This window comes from Antechinus flavipes, chromosome 5, assembly GCF_016432865.1.
Source record: "Antechinus flavipes isolate AdamAnt ecotype Samford, QLD, Australia chromosome 5, AdamAnt_v2, whole genome shotgun sequence".
In the NCBI taxonomy this organism is placed as follows: domain Eukaryota; kingdom Metazoa; phylum Chordata; class Mammalia; order Dasyuromorphia; family Dasyuridae; genus Antechinus; species Antechinus flavipes.
Window position 1 is genome coordinate 28,412,974 of NC_067402.1, and position 20,927 is coordinate 28,433,900.

The 20,927-nt window shown below is 56.2% G+C and overlaps 1 protein-coding gene across 3 annotated transcripts in view; it reads right to left on the reverse strand.

The window, feature by feature from the left end:
- The window catches only part of UBE2E1 (ubiquitin conjugating enzyme E2 E1), a 41,183-nt gene that overhangs the window by 3,430 nt on the left and 16,826 nt on the right, over positions 1 to 20,927 (reverse strand). For all 3 annotated transcript variants that reach the window (XM_052001838.1, XM_052001836.1, XM_052001837.1), the window contains 2 exons: positions 5,407 to 5,539; positions 461 to 608 (listed from right to left, as the gene is read on the reverse strand). In XM_052001838.1, coding sequence (XP_051857798.1) covers positions 461 to 608; positions 5,407 to 5,539 — 281 coding nt within the window. The remainder of the gene's footprint in view (positions 1 to 460; positions 609 to 5,406; positions 5,540 to 20,927) is intronic.

A 20,927-nucleotide genomic window follows, 5' to 3' on the forward strand; every position in this document is an offset into this window, starting at 1 on the left:
GGGAACCGGGGAAACTAAGCCGCCAGTCCAGAGCTGAAGGCACTGCTCTCTGCACAGAGACTGAAATGGCCAGTGTTTGTGCACTTAGGGACTTCTCTATGAGTGGCTTGAGAAATGGGCCAGAAGGGAGAAGGACACGAATGAGCGATCCCCAACTAATGAGCAGAGAAAGGCCCCTGAGCCCCCAGCACCTGGCCACGGCAATTAGCTCAACCTGCTCTAGGACTTCCTAATTCATACAATGTAGTAGGACTTCTAGAGGCCTCTCTTGATTTTCTGGGTTCAAAACTTCTTGAGTAAAAGTTACACTTTTTAAAAAAAATTGTCTGGTAAAGTAAAATATACATTCAATTTTTTTTCTTTTTAAAGAGAACTCTTGGCTAATCTGCCTAAAAATTGTTTTTGCGGGTTTGAGGTTGGGGTTGTTGCAGAGGGTCAGCCAAGGTAGGCTCCATCTTACCAGGGTTGCAGTCAGTGAGCAGGGAGCAGATGGAAAGGAGCACTTTCGATATGGTGAGGGCCGGGCTCCAGTTGTCCTTCAGAATATCCAAACAGATCACCCCTTGACTATTGATGTTACAGTGATAAATTCTTGTCCGGAACGTAACCTAGGGAGAGAAGTCATCCTGTGACAACGGCCGAGGTGAGACATCCTATTAAATCGTACCTTCTCCCTTTTCTGGGCTCCCACGGGGAAGGAAGGAGAGGCCACGGGCCCAGCCTGCCCCAGTGAGGTCCCGACACTACAAACTCTCCCACACCGTGTCCCTCAGCCGGCTCCCAGAGCACCTCTCCTCCTTCCCCGGTATATATTATGCAAGTCTTTTGTTTCCTCACAAATAACACTGGCTCCCAACTCCTCCCACTAACTTAACTTTATTGGTTCCAGCCACCCAGCTGTTGGCTGCTGCTCTCTCCTCCCCAGCCCCCAACAATGCTCCTGCCTCCGTTTCCCCTTCTTCCATCACCAGGTCAGTCTCTCATCTCTTCAAAGTTGTAGTGACCTTCAGGGGCGGCCCCCTGGGGCACGTCCAAGCTCTCAGCTGAGTTCGAAGCCCTCCTTCCAACCCATCAGCAGGGCCCCCAGCCTTTTCTTATTCTAACTCCCTTTCATGCAGTCTATGTATCCATCAAGCCCGACTCCTCTCTCCTTTCCTTCTTTTTTTGCTGAATTCCCCACTAGTCTTGAAAGCTGGACTCAGATGACCCCTCCCTAACCCCCTAAGTCAATAAAGGCCTCCTCTTTTCAGCCCCCCGTCCAGAGCCCTGTATTCTGTCCCCTCTAATGCCACAATTATGTAAGTGGCCGCTAGCTGGCTGGCCCTCTTACCAGACTGTGAACGCTCCGAGAAGCAGGGACTCTAATCTAAACTATTTCTTAAAAAAGACCTTTTTTAGCCGTTCTGTTCCCCAGGGCGTGGGTCAGTGATTGCTGTGTACGCAGTAGAAACTTAACATTGTTTTTGCTCAGTGGATCCGACTTTCTCATCTGTGACATAAGACATCGGGCCGGGCGACGTGCCAGGCCCTTTCTGGGCCACAAATCCCCCCACGCATCCCTGATGTAACAGGGTAGCCACGAGGCCCGGGGGGCCGGACAATCCCCGCCAGGGCCGGCCCGGCGGCAGCCGGGAGGGACGCTGAGAAAGCCCCTGGCTGAGATGGCCTGCCGCTGACGTAGGAGCCAACGCTGAGGCCCTGAGAGGCGAAGGCCGGCCAAGAGCAGAATGTGTCTGAGCACATCCCGTCTCCTCTCTGACACCTTGGTCGCCGCGAAGGCCAGAACACTATTTTCGGGCTCCTTTTGAGGACGGCTGGTTCTCTGCTGCCCTCTTGTGTTGGCTGGTAGTTATGACATCACTTCCAAGTGAATCTAAAACTCAACTCATTCCAAATGGGTCAGTGCAGATTTAGGAGGCAAAATGAGGGGACACCCTGTAAAATGCTTAACGAAGAGACAATGCCGGCCCCCAGGCGAGAACTAGTTCTTCTACTTCCGGTCTTTCTGTAGGGCCCCTTTCAGCTTCCCGTTCCATAGCCAAGTCTATTCGAACACCTTCGTGCCCGAGAGCCAGAACTTCCCAGACCGCCATCAGTTTTGTGTGGTGCCGGGAACTATTCCTTAAGCAAACGGAGCGGGGCTCCTCCGATCCTCCCACAAACTGCTGCCCAATTCTCCGGAGTTCTTCATATCCAGTCACAACCGGAGGGACGAAAACCACTTTATTGTCTTAGTTCTATTGAAAGAACTTCACTTGAAATAGAAATGTTTTCACTTTAAGATTCCGGATCCCCAAATAATCATTTTCCACGAAAAGCTAATGAGACTAGTCAGGCTGCTATAATACACAAATTAATGTTTCTGTACAGATTTAATGAGAACGTACAAGGAGTGCTAAGTACTTAAAGCCTGGGCAGCCATGGGCACAGGCTATGCCAGGATGGGCAAAGAGTTATGGAAAGGGGAGGAAGGACGTGGGCAGGAGGTCAGAAGTCTTCCTGTAGGAGCAGGCAGCCAGACACGGGGGCCCGGAGCCCCAGGGAACCACAGACGGCATCACTGAGGCCCAGGAGGAGACTGCACGGAGAAGGTCCAGACAGAGTCGGGGGGAGGGGGAAGGCCCTCAGGAGGACTGGGCGGAGGGGCCTGGCAATGTTTCGGCTCAACTGCCTGGGAGATCCACCGGTAAGAGGGGGACAAGGGGAAGCCCCCTTTCTGCCAGCTCCTCGAAGAGAAAGCTCCGTGAGTAAGAGCCGTTCTGTTTAATGGTAGAACCCCAGCTTCTGGCTGATGCTGTGGAATGGGCACTATGGGTCGGCCTTCGACATCCTCGCTGTGGGAACCCCGGGCCTCTCTGGGCCGGTTTCCTGCTCCTTTAGAATCCCTCCAAAGGTATTAGACGGAAGGAGCTCAGCTACTGAGGACACTGGGAAAGCCCAGGGAGCTTGGCAAATGCCTCTGAGACCCGAGAGGAGATGGAAAGGTCTCGTTTTCTGTGTTTGAAAACTTGGACTGCATAGTTAATGTCATTTAATTCATCATACATATTCAGAGACCTTAAAAAATCTTTCATTATGTTAAAGAATCCCCCCAGGTGTCTGTGCAGCTTATTTTGGATGGCTAATCGTAAAACAAAACCATGACGTTTTGGAAAGCTCATGTGTGACAGGAAGAAAAAAAGAGCCCCAAACTATTTTAGACTTAAGAGATGAATGAAGTCACAATGAGCAGCCCTGTCGGTCTGGCAGAGAGGCCCAGCTACAAGCCCTCTGCGTGCACGGACAAACCTGGATGCTGCTGACTTGGATTCGGTCTCCTGAGGGCAGATGCCCACGCTGCTGGGCTAGTGAGACCTCCTGCCCATTTATGTGAAAAAACTCTTCTCCAGTACTCTGAGAGGCAAATGTGGGATGGGACTGAGGCACTGAACCTGGAAGCCTAAATGTGGTCCTGATGTTACTACCCTTGGGCCTCACTTAACTCCCTTAAACATCCTCTCTCAGTTTCACCAGATCCCTCCTATGTTAAAACTCGGGTCCTCCTGCTGCCCCTAAAATCTGTATTCTAATACTTCCAAGTTGCCTCGGTGTTCTGAGTAGCCAGAAATGTACTAAAGCTCTTCTGTACAAGAAAACCGCTCGTTCCTCTTCACAGGAACGAACCCCAAGAAACTTTTTGAAAAATTATCTCTTTTCTTAAGAGAAATACAGCACTTACAGATCCAGGATAGAAAAATAAAAATGCTGTTGAATCTACGGATAATTCTTATCTGGTTTCAGAGTAATTGGTAATTTATCTTGTTTAGAATAATACTAACATTAGTTCGCCCTCCCTGAGCACCTGGAAGTAGCACGGATGTGTGTGAGGAGGCAGGAAAAGGCAGGAATGACACGAATGCGTCTGGGTCCCGCACGGTAGATTTCGGTGGGCTCTATTAATCGAAAACACCTGGCTCCACATAGCACGGAAACGAGGGAAGTCTGGAAGATGAGCCTGCTCAGCGAATCTGGGCTTCTAGAGTCCGGGAGGGCCACAGAGCTAGGGAGCGCTGCCCCACAGGAGCTGCCCGAGGGGGGCTTCTACTGCCATTATCGATGGGGAAGAGCCAGGGACCGAGGAGAAAAGACATGGCCTGGGACTGCACCGGTCAAATGACCAGAACAAAACCCAGGGGCATCTGAAGTTTGAATTCTGCACCAAGATCTCATGCTCACAGTCCCAGGAGACAGAGCATGCTGCAGATTCTGCTGAAGGCCGAGCTCTGGGGCCTGCACCACTGACTGCTGGTCAAATATGTGGAGGAGGGACTCCAAGTCGGCCGACGGACACTTCCGAAGACTTTCCGTGACATCCGGAGCTGCCCTGGGCCACCATGGCAGCCCTAGGAGATCCCAAGTAGCCAGTGCACTAAGCTCTGTACTTCTCTGGCCTGCCTGCTGTGTCCTCCTGCTCCATCGCCCCCCCATATTCTAGCCACCCAGGCTATGCTGCTTGGGTCTCCAGGCTCCTTCCCCAAATGCCAGAGAACCAGGTTAGTGCTAGGGGCATGAGCCGTCCCTCCAAAACAAAAGCCTCGGCCCTTAGACGTTCACTGAGTGGTGAGCTCTGCTAAAGCTCGATATTGGGGTGGGGGGGGAGGGGAAGGGGTGAGAAATACATAATTTTCATGTCTATTATCCAGTCTGGACATTGATTCCACCAGGGCTGTCAGGCTGATGAATCCCAGGGAAATGAAACAACTTAAAGCATTATGGAGATGGAAAATATAAAGAGACACACTGACAAACTTCTCAGCTCTTTAGGTATATTAAGAAATCTAAAATTATGCTGAGTTTTTGACATCTAAATTCAACTAATATACTCAAAAGTAGCTGAGAAAGATGATTATCTAGCTGTGCTTTCTAAAACTAGATCCCAAGGTCATTCCTGTTATCTGAACAGAATATTAAAAACAGCCCCACTTTCCCACTATAAATTTACACAAATTATACGGCCTGGAACAGCGTACTCTAAATCACTGGATAACTGCATTGGACAAGAGGTGAGAGATCCCGATTCAGAAAAAGGGTCAGGAAAAGGTGCTCCGATGTTCCAAAGGAAGAGGCAGAGAGGGCAGAGCGGACACCGCTATCTGCCACCAAGAAAAGAAGGCCAGCGGCCCAAACTCTGGCAGCTGCTAGTCCTCAAACGCGAGACCCAGAGACCAAACCCAAGGGTGAAGGTGGGTGCTCGCTCCGGACAGCTCTGCCCACAACCTAATCAGAAAGACCCTCAGCTAACACCAGAAGCACAAGGACCCCACACCTGAGGTTTGCTCCTCTCAATGGGCTCAAGATTCACACAAATTAAGTCCATCAAAACCTTTTGTGGCTTGATGTTCTTGGGGAAATGGAAAACATTCTTACCTTTGGAGGCTTGAAGGGATATTCTGGTGTAAAGGTTATGTCAAGGAAGAAGACACCCCCCTCATAGACTGATCCTGGAGGCCCCAGAATGGTTGATCTCCATTCGTAGATATTGTCGCCTTTGGGACCAGCACTGTGGGGGAAAACACATCACTGGTCAAAGTTGTCATGAGGCAAGAACAACACCAGAAAGACCTAGGAACTCTAGGAGATATGGACAAGCATTTCCGCAGCGGGCCTTTCTGATGGGCAGAAAGAAGCATCCGCTTCTGGATGTGGTCACGAGGAATTCACTTTGCTTGACTGACCTCTTGTTACAAGTCATTTCTCCCCCCAAAAATCTGGGAATGGAGGGAAAGAATGGGTCAGCTAGTAGACAGAAGCCAAGGGTCATCTGAATTTTACTTTTTTAAAAGCAAAGAAGGGAATAGAAGAAAATTCAGAAGAAAGCCCAATCATATCATGAGGCATTTCCACACGTTTCTTATCCATGATTTTAACTTAGTAAAGCTTAAAACTGGAGCTTTGGTTTCATTTTTAATTCTCTTTACAATTAAAAATAAAATCAATTACAATGGGCAGTCTTGGCTTATCAAATACATGCATCTCTATGATAACAAAGAGGAAAAAAGATCCTTTTTTTTGGTTACCCCAAACTACTTCCAATGAACATACAGATTTTTTCCTTTAAAATACAAAAACAAACCTCCACATGGAAAAGTCATTAAGTAGTAGATCATGTCAATGCAGAAAAAATAAAAAATCAATACCATTTCAACAAATCTTTCACACCTTTAAAGTATATGCTAGGTGAGGAGTGATAGAAAGATGAACAACCTCGTGCATCTACTCAAGAGGCCCACAAGCTCACAGAAAATCAGGCGCACTCCAGGGAAACGGGAGAACAGAGCTGGGCCGGGGGCCCAAGTGGCAGAGCACGTGGTGGGAAGTAAGGGGTAAGAAGCCTGGAAAGGGAGGAGCACGCTGGTGGAGGCCGAAGGCTTTGTGTGTCCCTGGAGGTGAGAGGGAGCCCCTGACCTTCACTGAGAGTGACATGTCAGGCCTGCCCTCGGGGAAACTAGAGGCCAGATCGAGGAGAGACTGAGGCAGCCACTGCCACGGTCCAGTCAGGAGGCAAAGTCCGAGAGGATGCCAGATGGTACGACAGGCCTGGGCTGAGATTTCAAGCCGGAGTGACCAAGAGAATGGGGAGCTCTCTCTGGGAGCCAGGGAGCAGGGAGCACTCTTTCTGGGAGCAGAGAGCACTCTCCCCAGGAGCAGGGGATGCTCTCTCTGGGAGCCGAGGAGCAGGGAGCACCCTTTCTGGGAGCAGAGAGCACTCTCCCCAGAAGCAGGGGGCACTCTCTCTCGGAACCAGAGGTGCCCTTTCTGGGAGCAGGGGGCACCCCACCCTCCGGGAGCCAAGGATCGGGGTGGGAGAGGGTGGGTTTCAGAGCCAAGCCAAGCTGGCCCTCTGCTCTGGACGGGCAGAGTTTGCTGAGCTGTCCCTGGAGGCAGCTGGGGAGGAGCCAGGCCTGCCCTAAGGAGCTCAGTGGAGCCTCAAGCTTTCCTTTCCAATCCCTCCCACTTCTTAGACGCCAGGTCTTGCATTCGAGTTCCACTAGTGATGTCCGTGTTGCTGATCGGCCTTTTTTAGATTTCCCACAAACCGGTTCCCAGCAGCTCAGAGAGGCGGGCCATGCCGGCTTCCCAGTTCTCTGGGCTGTTCCTGAGCAGAGCAGACACCGAACAGGGCCAACCTCCCCAGAGAGATCGGGGGCCGAGCTTTTAGATCTGCTGAGATCGCCATCGGAGCGCGGAGAGCTTCCACAGGAGCCTGGCGCCCCGTGTCCTGTTTTCTTGCTGTGCATTAGGGCCATCTTCTTACAGTTTCTGTGCAGGGATTTTTTCAGCTGCATCTCCCTATGATCTGTTCAGTTAAGTCCATGTAACACGTACTGTGTGTGTGTGTACGTACTAACAGCAAATGGACCAGGGACATATCTTATGGAAGTCCTCTTCGGGCATCCTGCGGGGTACCTGGTGGACCTCATGGGACTGGCTGGCACAGGACTAGTTAAGGAGGTCAATATTAATCTGTGCATTAAACAGTAATAAAGTAATTTCCTTCTTTGGAAATAGTGTTGACATCTTGTGCCCCCAATGGATAGTTTTGCACACCCCCATTTTGGAAATCACTGGTCTAGAAGACCAATAATGAGAACAGAAAAGGAGGAGGGTAAGAGAAATATTGCAGCAACAGGATCGATAAGAGACTGGCAACTGCTAGATGGAGAGTGACCCACGTTTGGAGAACAGGTCGATGGCAGGCTGATAGGGCCATTGAGGGAAAGAAGGACATGGAGGCAGACTGAGGCAGACTGGGTTGGAGGGGCCCGGGTCTCCTGTCCATCAGGCAGTTGGAAAGGTAGGATCTATACTCACAAGAGGCAATAAGTGAATCCATGAAAGTGGGTGAGAGCCCCAGAGAACGGAGGGCCAGCCACTGTTAGAAATCAGGGAGAAGAGCATAAAGAAGCTCCCCCCAAGAGAGTATCTATCCCTAAGGAAGGGAGGATGGTGACTGACGAAAAGAGCATCAGATTTGACAACCAGGAGGTCATTAGAGCTTTAGTAAGCAGGAGTAAGGGAACCGGCTTGCAGGAAGAACCGCCTGCTACAGAAGCAATGACTTCCTAAAACAAATTAAAGACTCTTACATGTGTTTACTTATGGGAGAAATGATGGATGGGGGAAAATCTCAGAGAAAATCAGGCCCCCAGCTGTCCAGCAGTCAGCCATTGTGCCCGCGTCTTGTAAAGTACCTTGATGACCCCCGCCAGCCCTCCTCTCGGGTCAGCACCCACAGAAAATTCCAGACTCCCCCCGGTCCTAGTTTCTTATGCCTCAAGACTGAGCGTGCGCCTTCAGCTGGGGTTCTACAACTCAAACCCGTTTTGGCCAAAATGAGTCTTGTTTAAGACGTGTTCATTCTAACGGTTACAAGGACGATTCTCTGAACCGTAAGGAAGACGACAGAAGGCATCTTATCGAGCTCATAAAACTATGGAGTTACCAAGAATTGAAATTGAAAAACTCTTAGATTACAGAAATCTAATGTCCTTTTGAATTCAGAGGTGCTAATGGATGTAATTCTATATCGAAGCAATACAATGATGAAGCCATGACTTCTGAAAACTAATGTTTCTAAGAGGAGAGTGACTTAGTGGACCTAATTCCTGCCCTTTTATTTCAATAGATGATTGGAAACAGCTGTACAAGTTCCAGTTTCATGCAGTGTTAAGGATTACTTACAAAGAAATCCCCTAAACAAGGAGAAAACGGGAGGTCTTTGTAAAATAGGGTTAGACGAAATGTCCATTTTAGTGGAGAGAGATCTATCATGAGAGACAAATATCTCAAGAATATTCAACAAATCTCGAAAGGGAGCGCCCCACACTATTTCTTACAAAACAGGTCGTTAGGTAACCAGCCAGAGCCCCCCGGTCGATGTGGGTGTTCGGACAGGAGAAGCGAAGGTCAAACGTGTGGGGGCCGGCTCTACCTCTGAGGAACTTAAACGAAGGCCCATCTCACCTGGAGGTGCTGGGACCTCGCGTCTCAGAACTACATGCGGCTCTGAAGAACTGGACAGAGCGCGCCTCGGAAGGCTGCCGGGTGGATGAGCCCAAGAAGGCCCCCACTGAGGTGAGTCCTCGGGAGTACTGGGAAACAAAGCGTGGCGCCCTGAAGCTCCACTCCAAAATGGACGGGCCCACAGTCTCAGGCCGTGGCCTCGGGGGGGCCACGAGAAAGCCCCCCAGCTTTTTTAGCAGAGGCCCCTCCCCAAGGCCGGCACGGACCCCTGGCACCAGGAAGGGCATCTAGAGGCCCAGGGCAAAGGCTCATTCTACCGCTGGGGATGACATTGCGTGCCAAAGGTCAGCCAGGCGAGACTGGAAAGCGGGCCTTCGGACAGCAGAGCTCGCGTTCTACCACAAGCCATCCGGACGCCACATCAAACGGGCACAAAACATGACTCGGAACCGCTGCCTCCTTGGTCCCCACGGGGCCGAGGCCAGACTACGACGTTGCTTCGTCCCTCAGAGGGGCCGGGCGCTCTGAACGCACCATGAAATTCCGGGGGAGTCGCCAGTCCTCCTATGAGCTGATAATCTGAAAGGGAAACCACAGCACCCGAGAGCGCGGGGCATCGCCGGGGTTATTCAGCAGGAAGATCCCGCCTACTCTGTGCTCCTGTGATTTCTTTCTCGTAATTAATTAACCAGACTCTAATTAGATCAACTGGGGAAGTCCTAGGGCAGAGAGCCTCTCTGTCGCAGGCCAGGGGTGGGCAAAGGAGGAGGAGCTCTGGGCTCCCGAGGAGTCTGGAGGACTTATGCTGGCTCCGGCCCAGGCCATCGAAGGGGTACGGCCGTGCTGCATCCTTCTGGTGCCCCCGCGGGCCCCTCTGGGGGGTCTAAGAGAAAGAAAGTCCAGGGCCTGGATTGGAATGAGCTGAATCCCTGCCACAATGGGCGCCCCCAGAGTGAAAGAGAAAAGGGAGAGAGGAGTGGAATTTGGAACTTGAAACTGAGTAAAAACGTTTAAAAAGGTTTTTAAATGTACCGAAGAGAACCTTTGTTTGTTTGTTGGGGGGGGGGGGGGGGTGACTTAGGATCATCACCACACCAGTCCGTAAAAGCCCAATGGAGCGAAGGCCTTTCCGAGGTAGGTCCGTGTCTATCCCTACCTGCCATGACCCTCGAGGGCTGGGCTGGGTTATCGTTTGTGGCTCACTTCCCCCCAACCCTCCGCCTTAAGTCGGCCCTTCCTAAGCATTGGTGGGGACAGAATCCAGACCGCTGAGGGTCTCAGAACCGGGGAGGAGGAGGAGGCTCTGTGGGGGCCGGACATCTTTTGGGCCCAAAGCTTCTCTGCCCCCTTCCAGGCACATAAGGGGGAAATGTCCCGGGAGCTGGGAAGACGCCCTCAGGAGCACACTCACGGGGTTACCTGAGGTCCCAGCGCAATTTATGGCTTCTAGCACAACCGTCGCCGGCCCGCCGTACCAACGCAAGCGCTCGCCTCATCCGCCCATCGTTTAGGAGGCACTTACTCTGTGCCAGGGCCCGGCGACGGGAGGACAAGGAACATGGCAGCCGCCTCATTCCGGCTTATCCTCCGATGGAGGAGCCCAGGTCATATTAATGTGGACAAATACACCCCAGGAAGGGGAGGGAGAGGCCCAGGAACTCCTCAGGAGCCCAAGGATGGGGAGGGGGGACGGGGGGACAGTTGGGGGCCACGCTGCCCTTCCTGCCAGAGGGACACCCAAAGGTCTCAGCGGGCAGGCCACAGGCGTCCCCACCCCTGAAGTCCGAAAAGCACAGACCTGGGCCGGAAAGGACGGCAGACGGGAGGAGCGTCCGTCTGGTGTGGCTGGAGTCAGGAGGACTGCCCTCAGACCCTCAGGAGCACCACTCCACCTCCGACTCTGTCTCCTCAGCTGCAAAGTGGGGATAACAGCAGCGCCCCCTCCCAGAGGTAGGAGGACCATAGGAGACGCTAGCGCCGGCTGCTCCGACGTGATCCCTCGATCATCCCCACCAAGTCACCGACCCAGAGAGGGCCAAACAAGCACCCCACCCCACCCCAAAAGGCGTCGCTCTGGTCATTCAAGGCCCCGCAACCCTAGCCCTGGCCCAGGATCGGCACAATCAGAGAGCTCAGCCGAGGGCCGGACGTGGAAGAGCTGGGGGGCAGGGGGATGTGCGTGCGTGGGGGGAGGGCGCCAGGACCACACCCTTGCAGCTAGAGGACTGCCAGGTGGGCGGACACCAGGCTGAGCAGGGATTACGCTGGAGCATCTGCCCCAGGGAGCAGGTGACTGCTCCGGCTCAGTCTCAGAGCCCCCCGCAATGGCGGACCAGCCAGGAGAGGAGCGGGGGCTTCTGGGAAGAATTCGACAGGCCGTATATGCCCTTCCGGAGGCTTCCAAGACAATTTTCTAGGGAGCTCGCCTTCCTTATCACTCTCCATCTCTACTGTCTCTGCTAGCTCCCAAAGCCCCTTCCCCATCCAGGAAACTTCCTTGGAAGGCTCCCCGTGTTTGCGAAAGCACCCTCCCCCCGGACTGAGAAGTGGCCCTCACGAGGGGGCCCAAGCCCCGGCAGCACTCCCGGGGTACAGCTGCCCGCTCTAGCAGCAAAGGGCCCCCGGCATGAAGAGACTCGCTGCCCAGGCGGGGCAGACTCAGGCAAGAAAGGCCCGCCAAGCGGCCGCCGGGCTCTCTGCATCCTCGTGCGGGGAGTGCTGGGAGGTCGGCCCTTGTCAGCCTGCCTCAGGAGCCTCCAGCCCATCCCAGGGTCCGGGGAAGGCCCGGCGGCTCTGCAGGGCTTACGGTTACGTGGGGGAGGGGGCACCAGCAGCCCGCGCTCCCTCTGCTTGTCCCTCAGTAATGACTGGTGGGGGGCGCGCAGGACCCCGGCCAGAGCACAGAGACAACGCGGCAGCAGGCACTCGCCGCCCCTGGCAGGCCCTTGTCTCTTCAGGACAGGTTTCCTGCAGGAGCTGGGGGGCTGAGGAAGGGTCTGTGGGGGTCCCGAGATGGGGGCCGTGCCAGGCTGGACTAGACTGTTCCCTGTGTTCCCTGTAATAAGGAGGGAGGGGGGCCCAGGTATCGGGGACAGACAGCACGAACGTGGCTGCCCTGTGGGCCTGGTCTTTCCGTGCAGTTTCTGCCGTCCGCGGTTTTCGTGGGTCACAGCCGGGAGAAGCGGCGCGGTGCTCGGTCACTCTGCTGGGACCCTCCGAGCCCCCGTCCCTCCTGAGGCGGGAACGTCCCCCCAGTGGGACCCTTCCCTTCCGATCCCCGATGGCAGCTGGCCAGGTGACAAGCCACCATGACTTAATGCTCCACCCCAAAGAGCACCAGTCAAGGCTTCCGGCCACTAAGCGACCCTCACCGCCTGGGAGCTGGGAGCATCTTCATCTGGCAGCTGAGGAAACCGAGGCAGGGGGCCGGCCCTCCTGGCTGCCAGCCCCTCGCCAGGCCGGGGGCTCTCTGCCACCTCCAGGGCCCAGGCCTTGCCCCACGGCCCCCAGCCCTCTTCCCAGAGGGGCCCACCCGTCCCACCCACTGCCAGGGCCTTCACCTTCCGGATTACGCTTCCTCTGCCCTGAAAGGACCCAGTTACCGAGCCGCCTTCTCCCCAGCAGGAGGAGCCCAGGAAGGCAGGGACCCCACTGTCTGCACGCCACGCCAGCTAGCTTAAGGACCCCACAATTTGGCCGCACTTCCTCCAAACACCCCGAACCGTCTGACCACAGGTTTCTCCTTCCGGCAACGGGAGCCCCTGAGGTGTCTTGCCCGAACCCCCCCTCCCTCCCCCTGCCAGGGGCCTTCGGGACGAGTCCTTCCCCACAATATTTAAGTTCAGCCCTTCTCATGCTTCTCCCCGTCACTTGCAGAGATGAACACCCATAAAGGGCGGGTTCCGCTCTTCCCCTTACAGGGGAGGCTGGAAGGGGGCTCTGGGCAAAGCTTCCCAAGGCTGACTAACTCCAAGGCGCCGGCCCTCGGGTCCCCGCAGGCTCCCATTCCTCCTGCATCTTGGAGGCCTCAGCCCAGGCGCTTTGGAGGCAGGGAGGGAGGCCCGTCCTGTACAAAGGCCGGGTGGTGACGGGGCCGGAGCAGTGCGGCCGCTGCCCCAAACGGGGAGTTCTCGGGGGCCTCCCCCACGGACATCCCCGACCGGGCCCCGCCGAGGAGCCGAGTCCTCAGCTCCCAAACAAGCGCCCGGGAGTCCGGTGGGTCTGGCCTCCTGCCCCAACTTCCCACCTCAGACGGGGCCCTTTCCCTGGGGACCCCCCGAAGGCCCAAAGGCTGCCAGTGGCTTCTTTCCCCAGCTGTTCGTGCCCACGGGCAGTCAGGAGCAGTCTCACCAAGATTCATTTAGATGTAAATGTTCTCATAACGGGGCTTGACCCGCGTTAGACTTAATAATATAAACTCACGCAGACCCTCTAAGTCAACAAAAATAAGTCTCAAAAATCAATACCCAGTCTGTTATGTAGACATAACAAAGGACGTGGACAAAAAGTGTTTAAAATTCAAATTACCGAGGGAAGCCGACGTCGAAATAGTAGAAACCTCCAAGCATCAAAATGGATTTGAAAATGAAATTGGCCGGCTGCTATTCATTTGTTTCAGACTGAAGAGGCCATTTAGAACGAACCGAAGATTTGTACTGATTTCTTTACTGAATCTAACCATCTTCTAAGCTTATTGGTAAAACTGTACTGAAGACTCAGACGCACACAAAAACCCCGGCCATTGAGACACAGGGCACAAGTCTACTTAAATGATTCACGGCCTCCTTTACCAAATTACTTATCATAGAGTTACTGACACTGTTTCAGAGGGATCACTCATAACAATACGGAGAAAAGGGATAACCTAAGAGGATGAGGAAGTTCCCAGATAGAATAAACTCAGGACGGCCAGAATACCTGGCCAAGTATTCTTCAGCCGGGGAGCCCCTTCCACTCACACAGACAGGAACCAGGTTCTAGAGCTCGGCAGGCTGGGCTCCGACAACCTGATGGCCAGGAGCGGCCTCGGGCTTTCCCAGCCTGTCTGGGAGCCACTCGAGCACTCTTAGGTACCCCTGGTCATTCAGGGCCCCTTCCCCTCCCCAGCATCCTTTGGGGTCCCGCCTCTGCTCCCCTGGGAGTCTTCTCCCTGCTCCTTCCAGTCTTCTTAGAAACAATGGTAACAACAAGACCTCCCAGAGTGTGCACAAGGATGGGCAGGAATCAGAGCACAAGTTTTCAAGGAAAAAGAATTCTGGTCTGAAAATGAATTTATACTCGTTATTTTTCCCTCTGCAGCCTCTTATTAGGAGAATAATCCTACATAGTCTTGTTTTCAGGCGATGTTAAGCCAGGGGGAAAAACACGGATTTCTAGATGTGCTTTTTACACGTCCACTCTCACAGGCAAACTGTGAAAAGGGCTGATGTTGGAAATGAGGTCACAACATTCTGTCGGGGTGGAAGGAAAACATACCCAGAAAACCCAACGATTCTGACCAAAAAACGACCCCAGAAAAGATCCCTGGGATTCTCAATTGTGTTAATGGACAACCCCCCCCCCCCCAAACAAAGTTCAGGGACCTCCTCCACATTTATGGTTAAAGAACACCACAAAAGCTTAATAGAAATCAATTCCCTTTATAAGAGCAAACATGGGACTTAATGGGACCAAGTAAGACGAAGCAGTCCCAAAAGACTGGACAAACTAATGGCAATCCTGCTGCGAGAGAAGGGGGTTGGCAGAGCCCCTGCCCCGTGAACATCTGCTGGGGCTGGCAGAGACCCTAACCCATGAGCACCCACTGGGGGTGGCAGAGCCCCTGCCCCGTAAGCACCCATTGGGGGTGGCAGAGGCCCTGCCCTGTGAGCACCCACTGGGGTGGCAGAGCAGCCTCTCAGGGCCCCCCATGGGCAGTATGGTCAATCTCACTTGGGGAGGGGAAGGGAGGTTCCCACCTGAGGAAATCCCAGGTCTGGACCCCAGACCAATACCTCCCAAATACCAAGGGGCTGCTTCTCCCAGAGAAAGGAAACAAAAAGCCCAAGGAAACGGACTGGGAAAAAGAATGGGATAAGAGAACGGGGGCTCATGGGGACCATGGGATGTGGGATAAAGCCCACACCTGCTACTAAAGAACTCCTGGCGGACCTGCTGACCGGCAGACCTGTAGAAACAGAAGGCACTTTGGCAGAAAGGGATCTGATGGCCTGGCAAGATGGAGGAGACGGAGTGAAATGCTCAATTATTTCAATGCTAGAGCAAGCTACATTTGGGGCACCCCGCTGAGGGAGGCTGGCGATGAGGGCCGCTCCCCAGCGGCTGCAGGGCCCTGACCACAGAGACTCAGACACTTGTAGCTGAGAAATCCTGCGCCAGACACTTCCTCCTGCCTCAGTTTCCTCATCTGTACGCCGAGTTGGAGAAGGTAAGGGCAGGCCACTCCGCTATCTTGGCCAAGAAAATTCCTGATGGGGTCACAGAGTGAGACCCAAGCACAATGGCCGAAGGGCCAAGCCACGAAAGCGCCAAGACCGGCGTGCAGCCCTCGTGCTCCCTGGGGACGCTGGGCTGACGGGGTGGCAGTGGCTGCCAGGGCCCCTCAGAGCAGCCTGCGCCCCAGAGCCAGGTGTGAGGGGCCCGAGAGAAGGGAGGCATCCGCGGGGCTGCAAGGGCGGCGGCCCTCTCCACAGAGAGACGCCGGGAGAGGGACCTTCCGATCTGGGGACGCCGAGCCTGAGGAGCGTCGGGGATGAACCGAAGGGATGTCTCCTGGAGACGCAGGAGAGACGGGGAACAGCAGCCCCCACGATGAAGGAGCCCTAGGCAGGGAGAGGGCGGCCCCGAGGGAGCAGAGCTCGGGGAGAGAATAACCATGAAGCCGTTCCAACATTCATCGGGCCTCGAGGACCGCGACAAGGACTTCTGTGATGGAGCCCCGTGGCGTTCCCATTCTCATCCCCTGCCAGCGATCCAAGCAGAGTGGCGGTGGGAAGGCAAAAAGCTGGGGAGAAAAAGGCCTACTAGCCAGGTGCTGTGCCCCGCTCTCGCGGCTCCGAGGGGCCCAACTTGCTCCGGACCAGCTCCACGTTCACGTACGCCGTAACACGGCGGCTCCTCTGCTCCGCCAGTCCTGGCGATGGCGGCGTGACAAAGTCCTGCCTGCTGGGAGCCCGCCCACGTCCAATCGAACCTAAGGACGGCTGTGCCTTCCTCCACCTGAGGGGCAAAGATTCGGCTTTTCCTTCCGTGCCAGCGAGCTGACCTGGCTTCCCCTGGAAAGCACGTTTATGATCGACCCAGATGCCCCAATTTCGCGGGTCTGAAATGCACTCACGTCCCTGTTCCAGGATGTTCAGCACCGAGGCTTCCAGGCTTGGGGGTCTATCCCAGTCCAAAGGTCCGGGGGAAACCCTCTTCTCCGGGGGCAGGCTCGGGCCCGACGCTCCTTCCCCGGACACTCGCAGAGTCCCAGAAACGGCCCCTTTGACAGGGACCCCCGGGCAGTGGGGCAGAAGCCCCTCTTCTTCATACCTTCAAGGCCAGCCTCGCCAACAACGAGAAGATTCAGGCGGCTCTGATGGGCCTGTGACGGAGCGAGCCTCCGCACCCAGGGAGGGTCGTGGGGGGCGAGGGCGGGCCACATCACAGCATTCTCACTCGCTGCGCTGTTGTTCGCTTGCCTTTTGTTTTCTTTCTCATTTTACCCCTTTCCGGTCTGATTTTTCTTGTGCAGCAAGAGAACTGCGTAAATATGCACACACATAGTGGATCTAACATATATTTTAACATATTTTGCCCTCTAGAGGAGGGGGGTGAGGGAAGGAGGGGAAATTTGCAACAGAAGGTTTTGCAAGGTGAAAACTGAAACCTATCTTTGCATGTATTTTGAAAACAAACTATTATTAACAATTAAAAGAAAAATTAACAAAAACTCAAAGGCCATGCAAGCAATTAGAACCTGGGACCACTGGCTGTCCACCTGCCAGGGAACTGCTCTGCGTGTCAGTCAACTCCCGAGGAGGCCCGACGTCAGGAGGCCGCTCAGAGAGGGACGGCGACAGGGGAGCAAAGCCCAGGTGGTTTGGCCAGAGCGCTCGTGGGGGCCTCCCGGGCTCGGAGCCAGGCCCCGCCGGCCCAACCGGACAGAAAAGGCGAGCAAACGCGGAGCGGCGGAAGCGGAGCGGCGACCCGGCCCAGCTGGCGACCACTCGTGCCTTCTGGGGTCCTTCCGTCTGTCTCGGGAGTATGAAACGCCAGTCCTCGGGCCGCCAGACCCTACAAGGACCAGAGAAACTGGGGAAGAGGAGACAGTTCCTCTGCGGGGGTCACTGTGCTGCCCAGGGGGAGCACAGAGCGGCTCGCCATCCCCCACAAGTCAAGTTCAGTCATGAGAAGGAAGAATGAGCCTCCCCCGGCCCCGCTTCTGGCCCCCCCGGGGCTGTCTCAGGGCTGTTCTGGAGAAGCGCCTCCCCCCTTCTCCTCCCCTGGCTTGGGGTGCTGATCTCCAGTCCCAGAGGCCTCCCCCTTCTCCTCCCCTGGCTTGGGGTGCTGATCTCCAGTCCCCAGATGCCTCCCCTTCTCCTTCCCTGGCTTGGGGTGCTGATCTCCAGTCCCCAGAGACCTCCCCCTTCTCCTCCCCTGGCTTGGGGTGCTGATCTCCAGTCCCCAGATGCCTCCCCTTCTCCTTCCCTGGCTTGGGGTGCTGATCTCCAGCCCCCAGAGGCCTCCCCCTTCTCCTCCCCTGGCTTGGGGTGCTGATCTCCAGTCCCAGACGCCTCCCCCTTCTCCTCCCCTGGCTTGGGGTGCTGATCTCCAGTCCCCAGATGCCTCCCCTTCTCCTTCCCTGGCTTGGGGTGCTGATCTCCAGTCCCAGAAGCCTCCCCCTTCTCCTCCCCTGGCTTGGGGTGCTGATCTCCTGCCCCCAGAGGCCTCCCCCTTCTCCCCTGGCTTGGGGTGCTGATCTCCAGCCCCCAGAGGCCTCCCCCTTCTCCCCTGGCTTGGGGTGCTGATCTCCTGCCCCCAGAGGCCTCCCCCTTCTCCTCCCCTGGCTTGGGGTGCTGATCTCCAGCCCCCAGAGGCCTCCCCCGGCTTGGGGTGCTGATCTCCAGTCCCCAGAGGCCTCCCCCTTCTCCCCTGGCTTGGGGTGCTGATCTCCAGCCCCCAGAGGCCTCCCCCTTCTCCCCTGGCTTGGGGTGCTGATCTCCAGCCCCCAGAGGCCTCCCCCTTCTCTCCCCTGGCTTGGGGTGCTGATCTCCAGCCCCCAGAGGCCTCCCCCTTCTCCTCCCCTGGCTTGGGGTGCTGATCTCCAGCCCCCAGAGGCCTCCCCCTTCTCCTCCCCTGGCTTGGGGTGCTGATCTCCAGCCCCCAGAGGCCTCCCCCGGCTTGGGGTGCTGATCTCCAGCCCCCAGAGGCCTCCCCCCTTCTCCTCCCCTGGCTTGGGGTGCTGATCTCCAGCCCCCAGAGGCCTCCCCCTTCTCCTCCCCTGGCTTGGGGTGCTGATCTCCAGCCCCAAAGTCGCTTCTTCCCCAGTTCCGAGCACGCGGCTGGGCACACACCTCTCGTCCGGGCTTTGCTGTTAGGGAGGACTCTTCCCGGGGCCCTTCCCTCTCCTCTCTGCCTCTGCACGCGCTCGGCTCAGAGGGTCTGCTCCCGGATGGAAGCCCTTCAGTAATCCCTGCGGCCCCCAGAGGGCTCCCCTGCACCATCGTGACCCAGGCATCCTGCTTTGTGCCTGTGCAGACATGGCTCTGGAGCTCGGCTCCAGGGGCCTCCCCGGCCTCCAGGACAAACACCAAGCCCTCCAGCTGGGTGCCAGGCTGGCTTCTGAGACTTTCTGAGACTGCCCGTGGCCCCCGTCCGGTGTCCCCACGTCTCCTCGCAGGCCGAGCCCCGGCAGGACCGCCCCCTGGGCCTGGCAGTGGGGGGCCCTCAGGGCTGCTGGAGGCGCCGGCCTTTTCTGGTTTTCTTGGCTAATTGTGTCATTGTGGAAACGGGGGACGCCGAGCCCCGAGAGGAAGCTCCTAGTCCTCTGAACTGCAGAATGCCCACGAAGCGGGTACGTTCTGGGCCCCGGTTGGACCAGGGAGAATTCCTCCTTTTGCAAGCAGTTCTGTGCTTGTTGCGTGCACCACGCTAAGCCCTGGGCACACACACGGGCAGCCACGGGGCTCGGAGGGCACGGCCTGAGCCTGGAACCGAGAGGGGCTCGGTCCCAACAGGACCTCAGACGGGTCCCAGCGGCCGGACCCCCGGGGCCTTCCTCCACGCCGCTTTGTACTCACACTGAGCCCGTATCTAAGGACTCTTCTCCTATTGGTAAGAGATGTCTATCAGATGCTTCTGATGGGGATAAACACAGAAGACGACGTCCTGTCTTCTTACACAAATTCCGATTCTTTTCTCTGCGACTTTCCTGCTGGCAAACCGAGGAGGACTTGTCCCTTGTTGCTCAGGCTATATTCCCTGCAAATGGGGCATCTCCATCCTCATTTCCCTGGAAACCCCATTGCGGAGGCAGGCTGGGAGGGGACTTCGGGCCTGGGGTGAGGGAGAGGCAGGAAGAAGCACCTGCGCAGAATTCGCCCCCAGGTCTTCCTGACCAGAGGAGCCTCCTAGCCCGTCCCTCCGGTATGGAGCATTTCTGAGGTCCTTCCCAGCTCTCAGCTGGCAGTCCTAGGGCTCTGCCTTTGTGGCAAAATCCCCCATTGCCTATTTATTAAATACAACAGACTCCCTTAGACCTTCTGGGTGAGAGGAAGGGAATGGGAATAACCAATTTGCCGACTTTCCCAAGGTCACCCGAGGGTCTGGGGTCACAGCTGAACTTGGGCCCCCTGCTTCCAGGGCCGGTCATCCTTCCCAATCCAGGAGAGGTGAGAGCAGTCCCCCACCAGATAAATCCCCAGTGACCCCAAAGCAGCCAGGGTGTCACGGGATGCTCCTCAGCAAAGGAGGAGAGCCCCCAGACCCAAGGAGCTCCTGCCAGACCTGAGCCCTGGAGGGTGGGCAGGGGGCCAGAGAAACCTGCTTCCTACCGTGAACAAGGGTCCGCCGGACCGAGCTCGGGCTCCCGACCTCAATGCTTTCAGATGATACATCTTCTTCCAACTTTCCCTCCCTAAAATCCGAGGATTCCTCTGTGCCCAAGGAGCTCCTCCTCCCTAACCCTGCTCCTGGTTCCCATTTGCGCCTGCGTATTTACGCCGTTTCCCAGGGCACCCAGAACCCTTTGCAGGCTGTAGCTGCGGGTTCCTTAAGTTAATTTCTCCTTTAACAGTTCTCCAAGTCAGACATTCCCTACGCCAAGTTTAATAAAGAACATAGAACGTTTATCTCCTAAAATCTCGCGGCACAGGCCCGGGAGGAGCTAGCCTCAAGGGCTTCAAAAGCCTTCCCCGCTGGAAGCACAGCCTACAGAACGGGGCCCAAAGGCCCAGACAAGGCGGGGGCAAGAGCGGCTCGGCCAGCAGAGGGGCCGACTGTCCGGATCCCTCCGGGGGCTTCCCTGCTCCCCCCGGACCCCCCGGGACCGACGCCCCGCAGCCCAGAGGGGCTCAGCACCAAGTGCGGCCCGCGGAGGGTGCCGGGGCCCGCAGGCCCAGCTGCATTCGGGGCGCAGCCCCAACGAGCTCCAGGCCCGCAGGACCGAGAAGGCAACGAGCGCCTGGGCAGGAGAGTCGCTGCTTCTGGGCAAGGTGGGCAGCAGCCTTCCTGGCAGACCGGCCGCACTGGGAATGGGAAGGAGGCCCCCGGGACAGCCCACCCTCGCCCACTCCCCGTGGCATCCCGCCACACCCAGAGCCAGGCGCGGGCTGACCAGGCCGGAGGAGGGTGCGGAAGCCCCGCCGAGTCCCGCCAGAGCTCCCTCGGGGCCAGGACAGCAGCCCCTTCCCCAAACGCAGCACACCCTGCCGGGGCAGGAA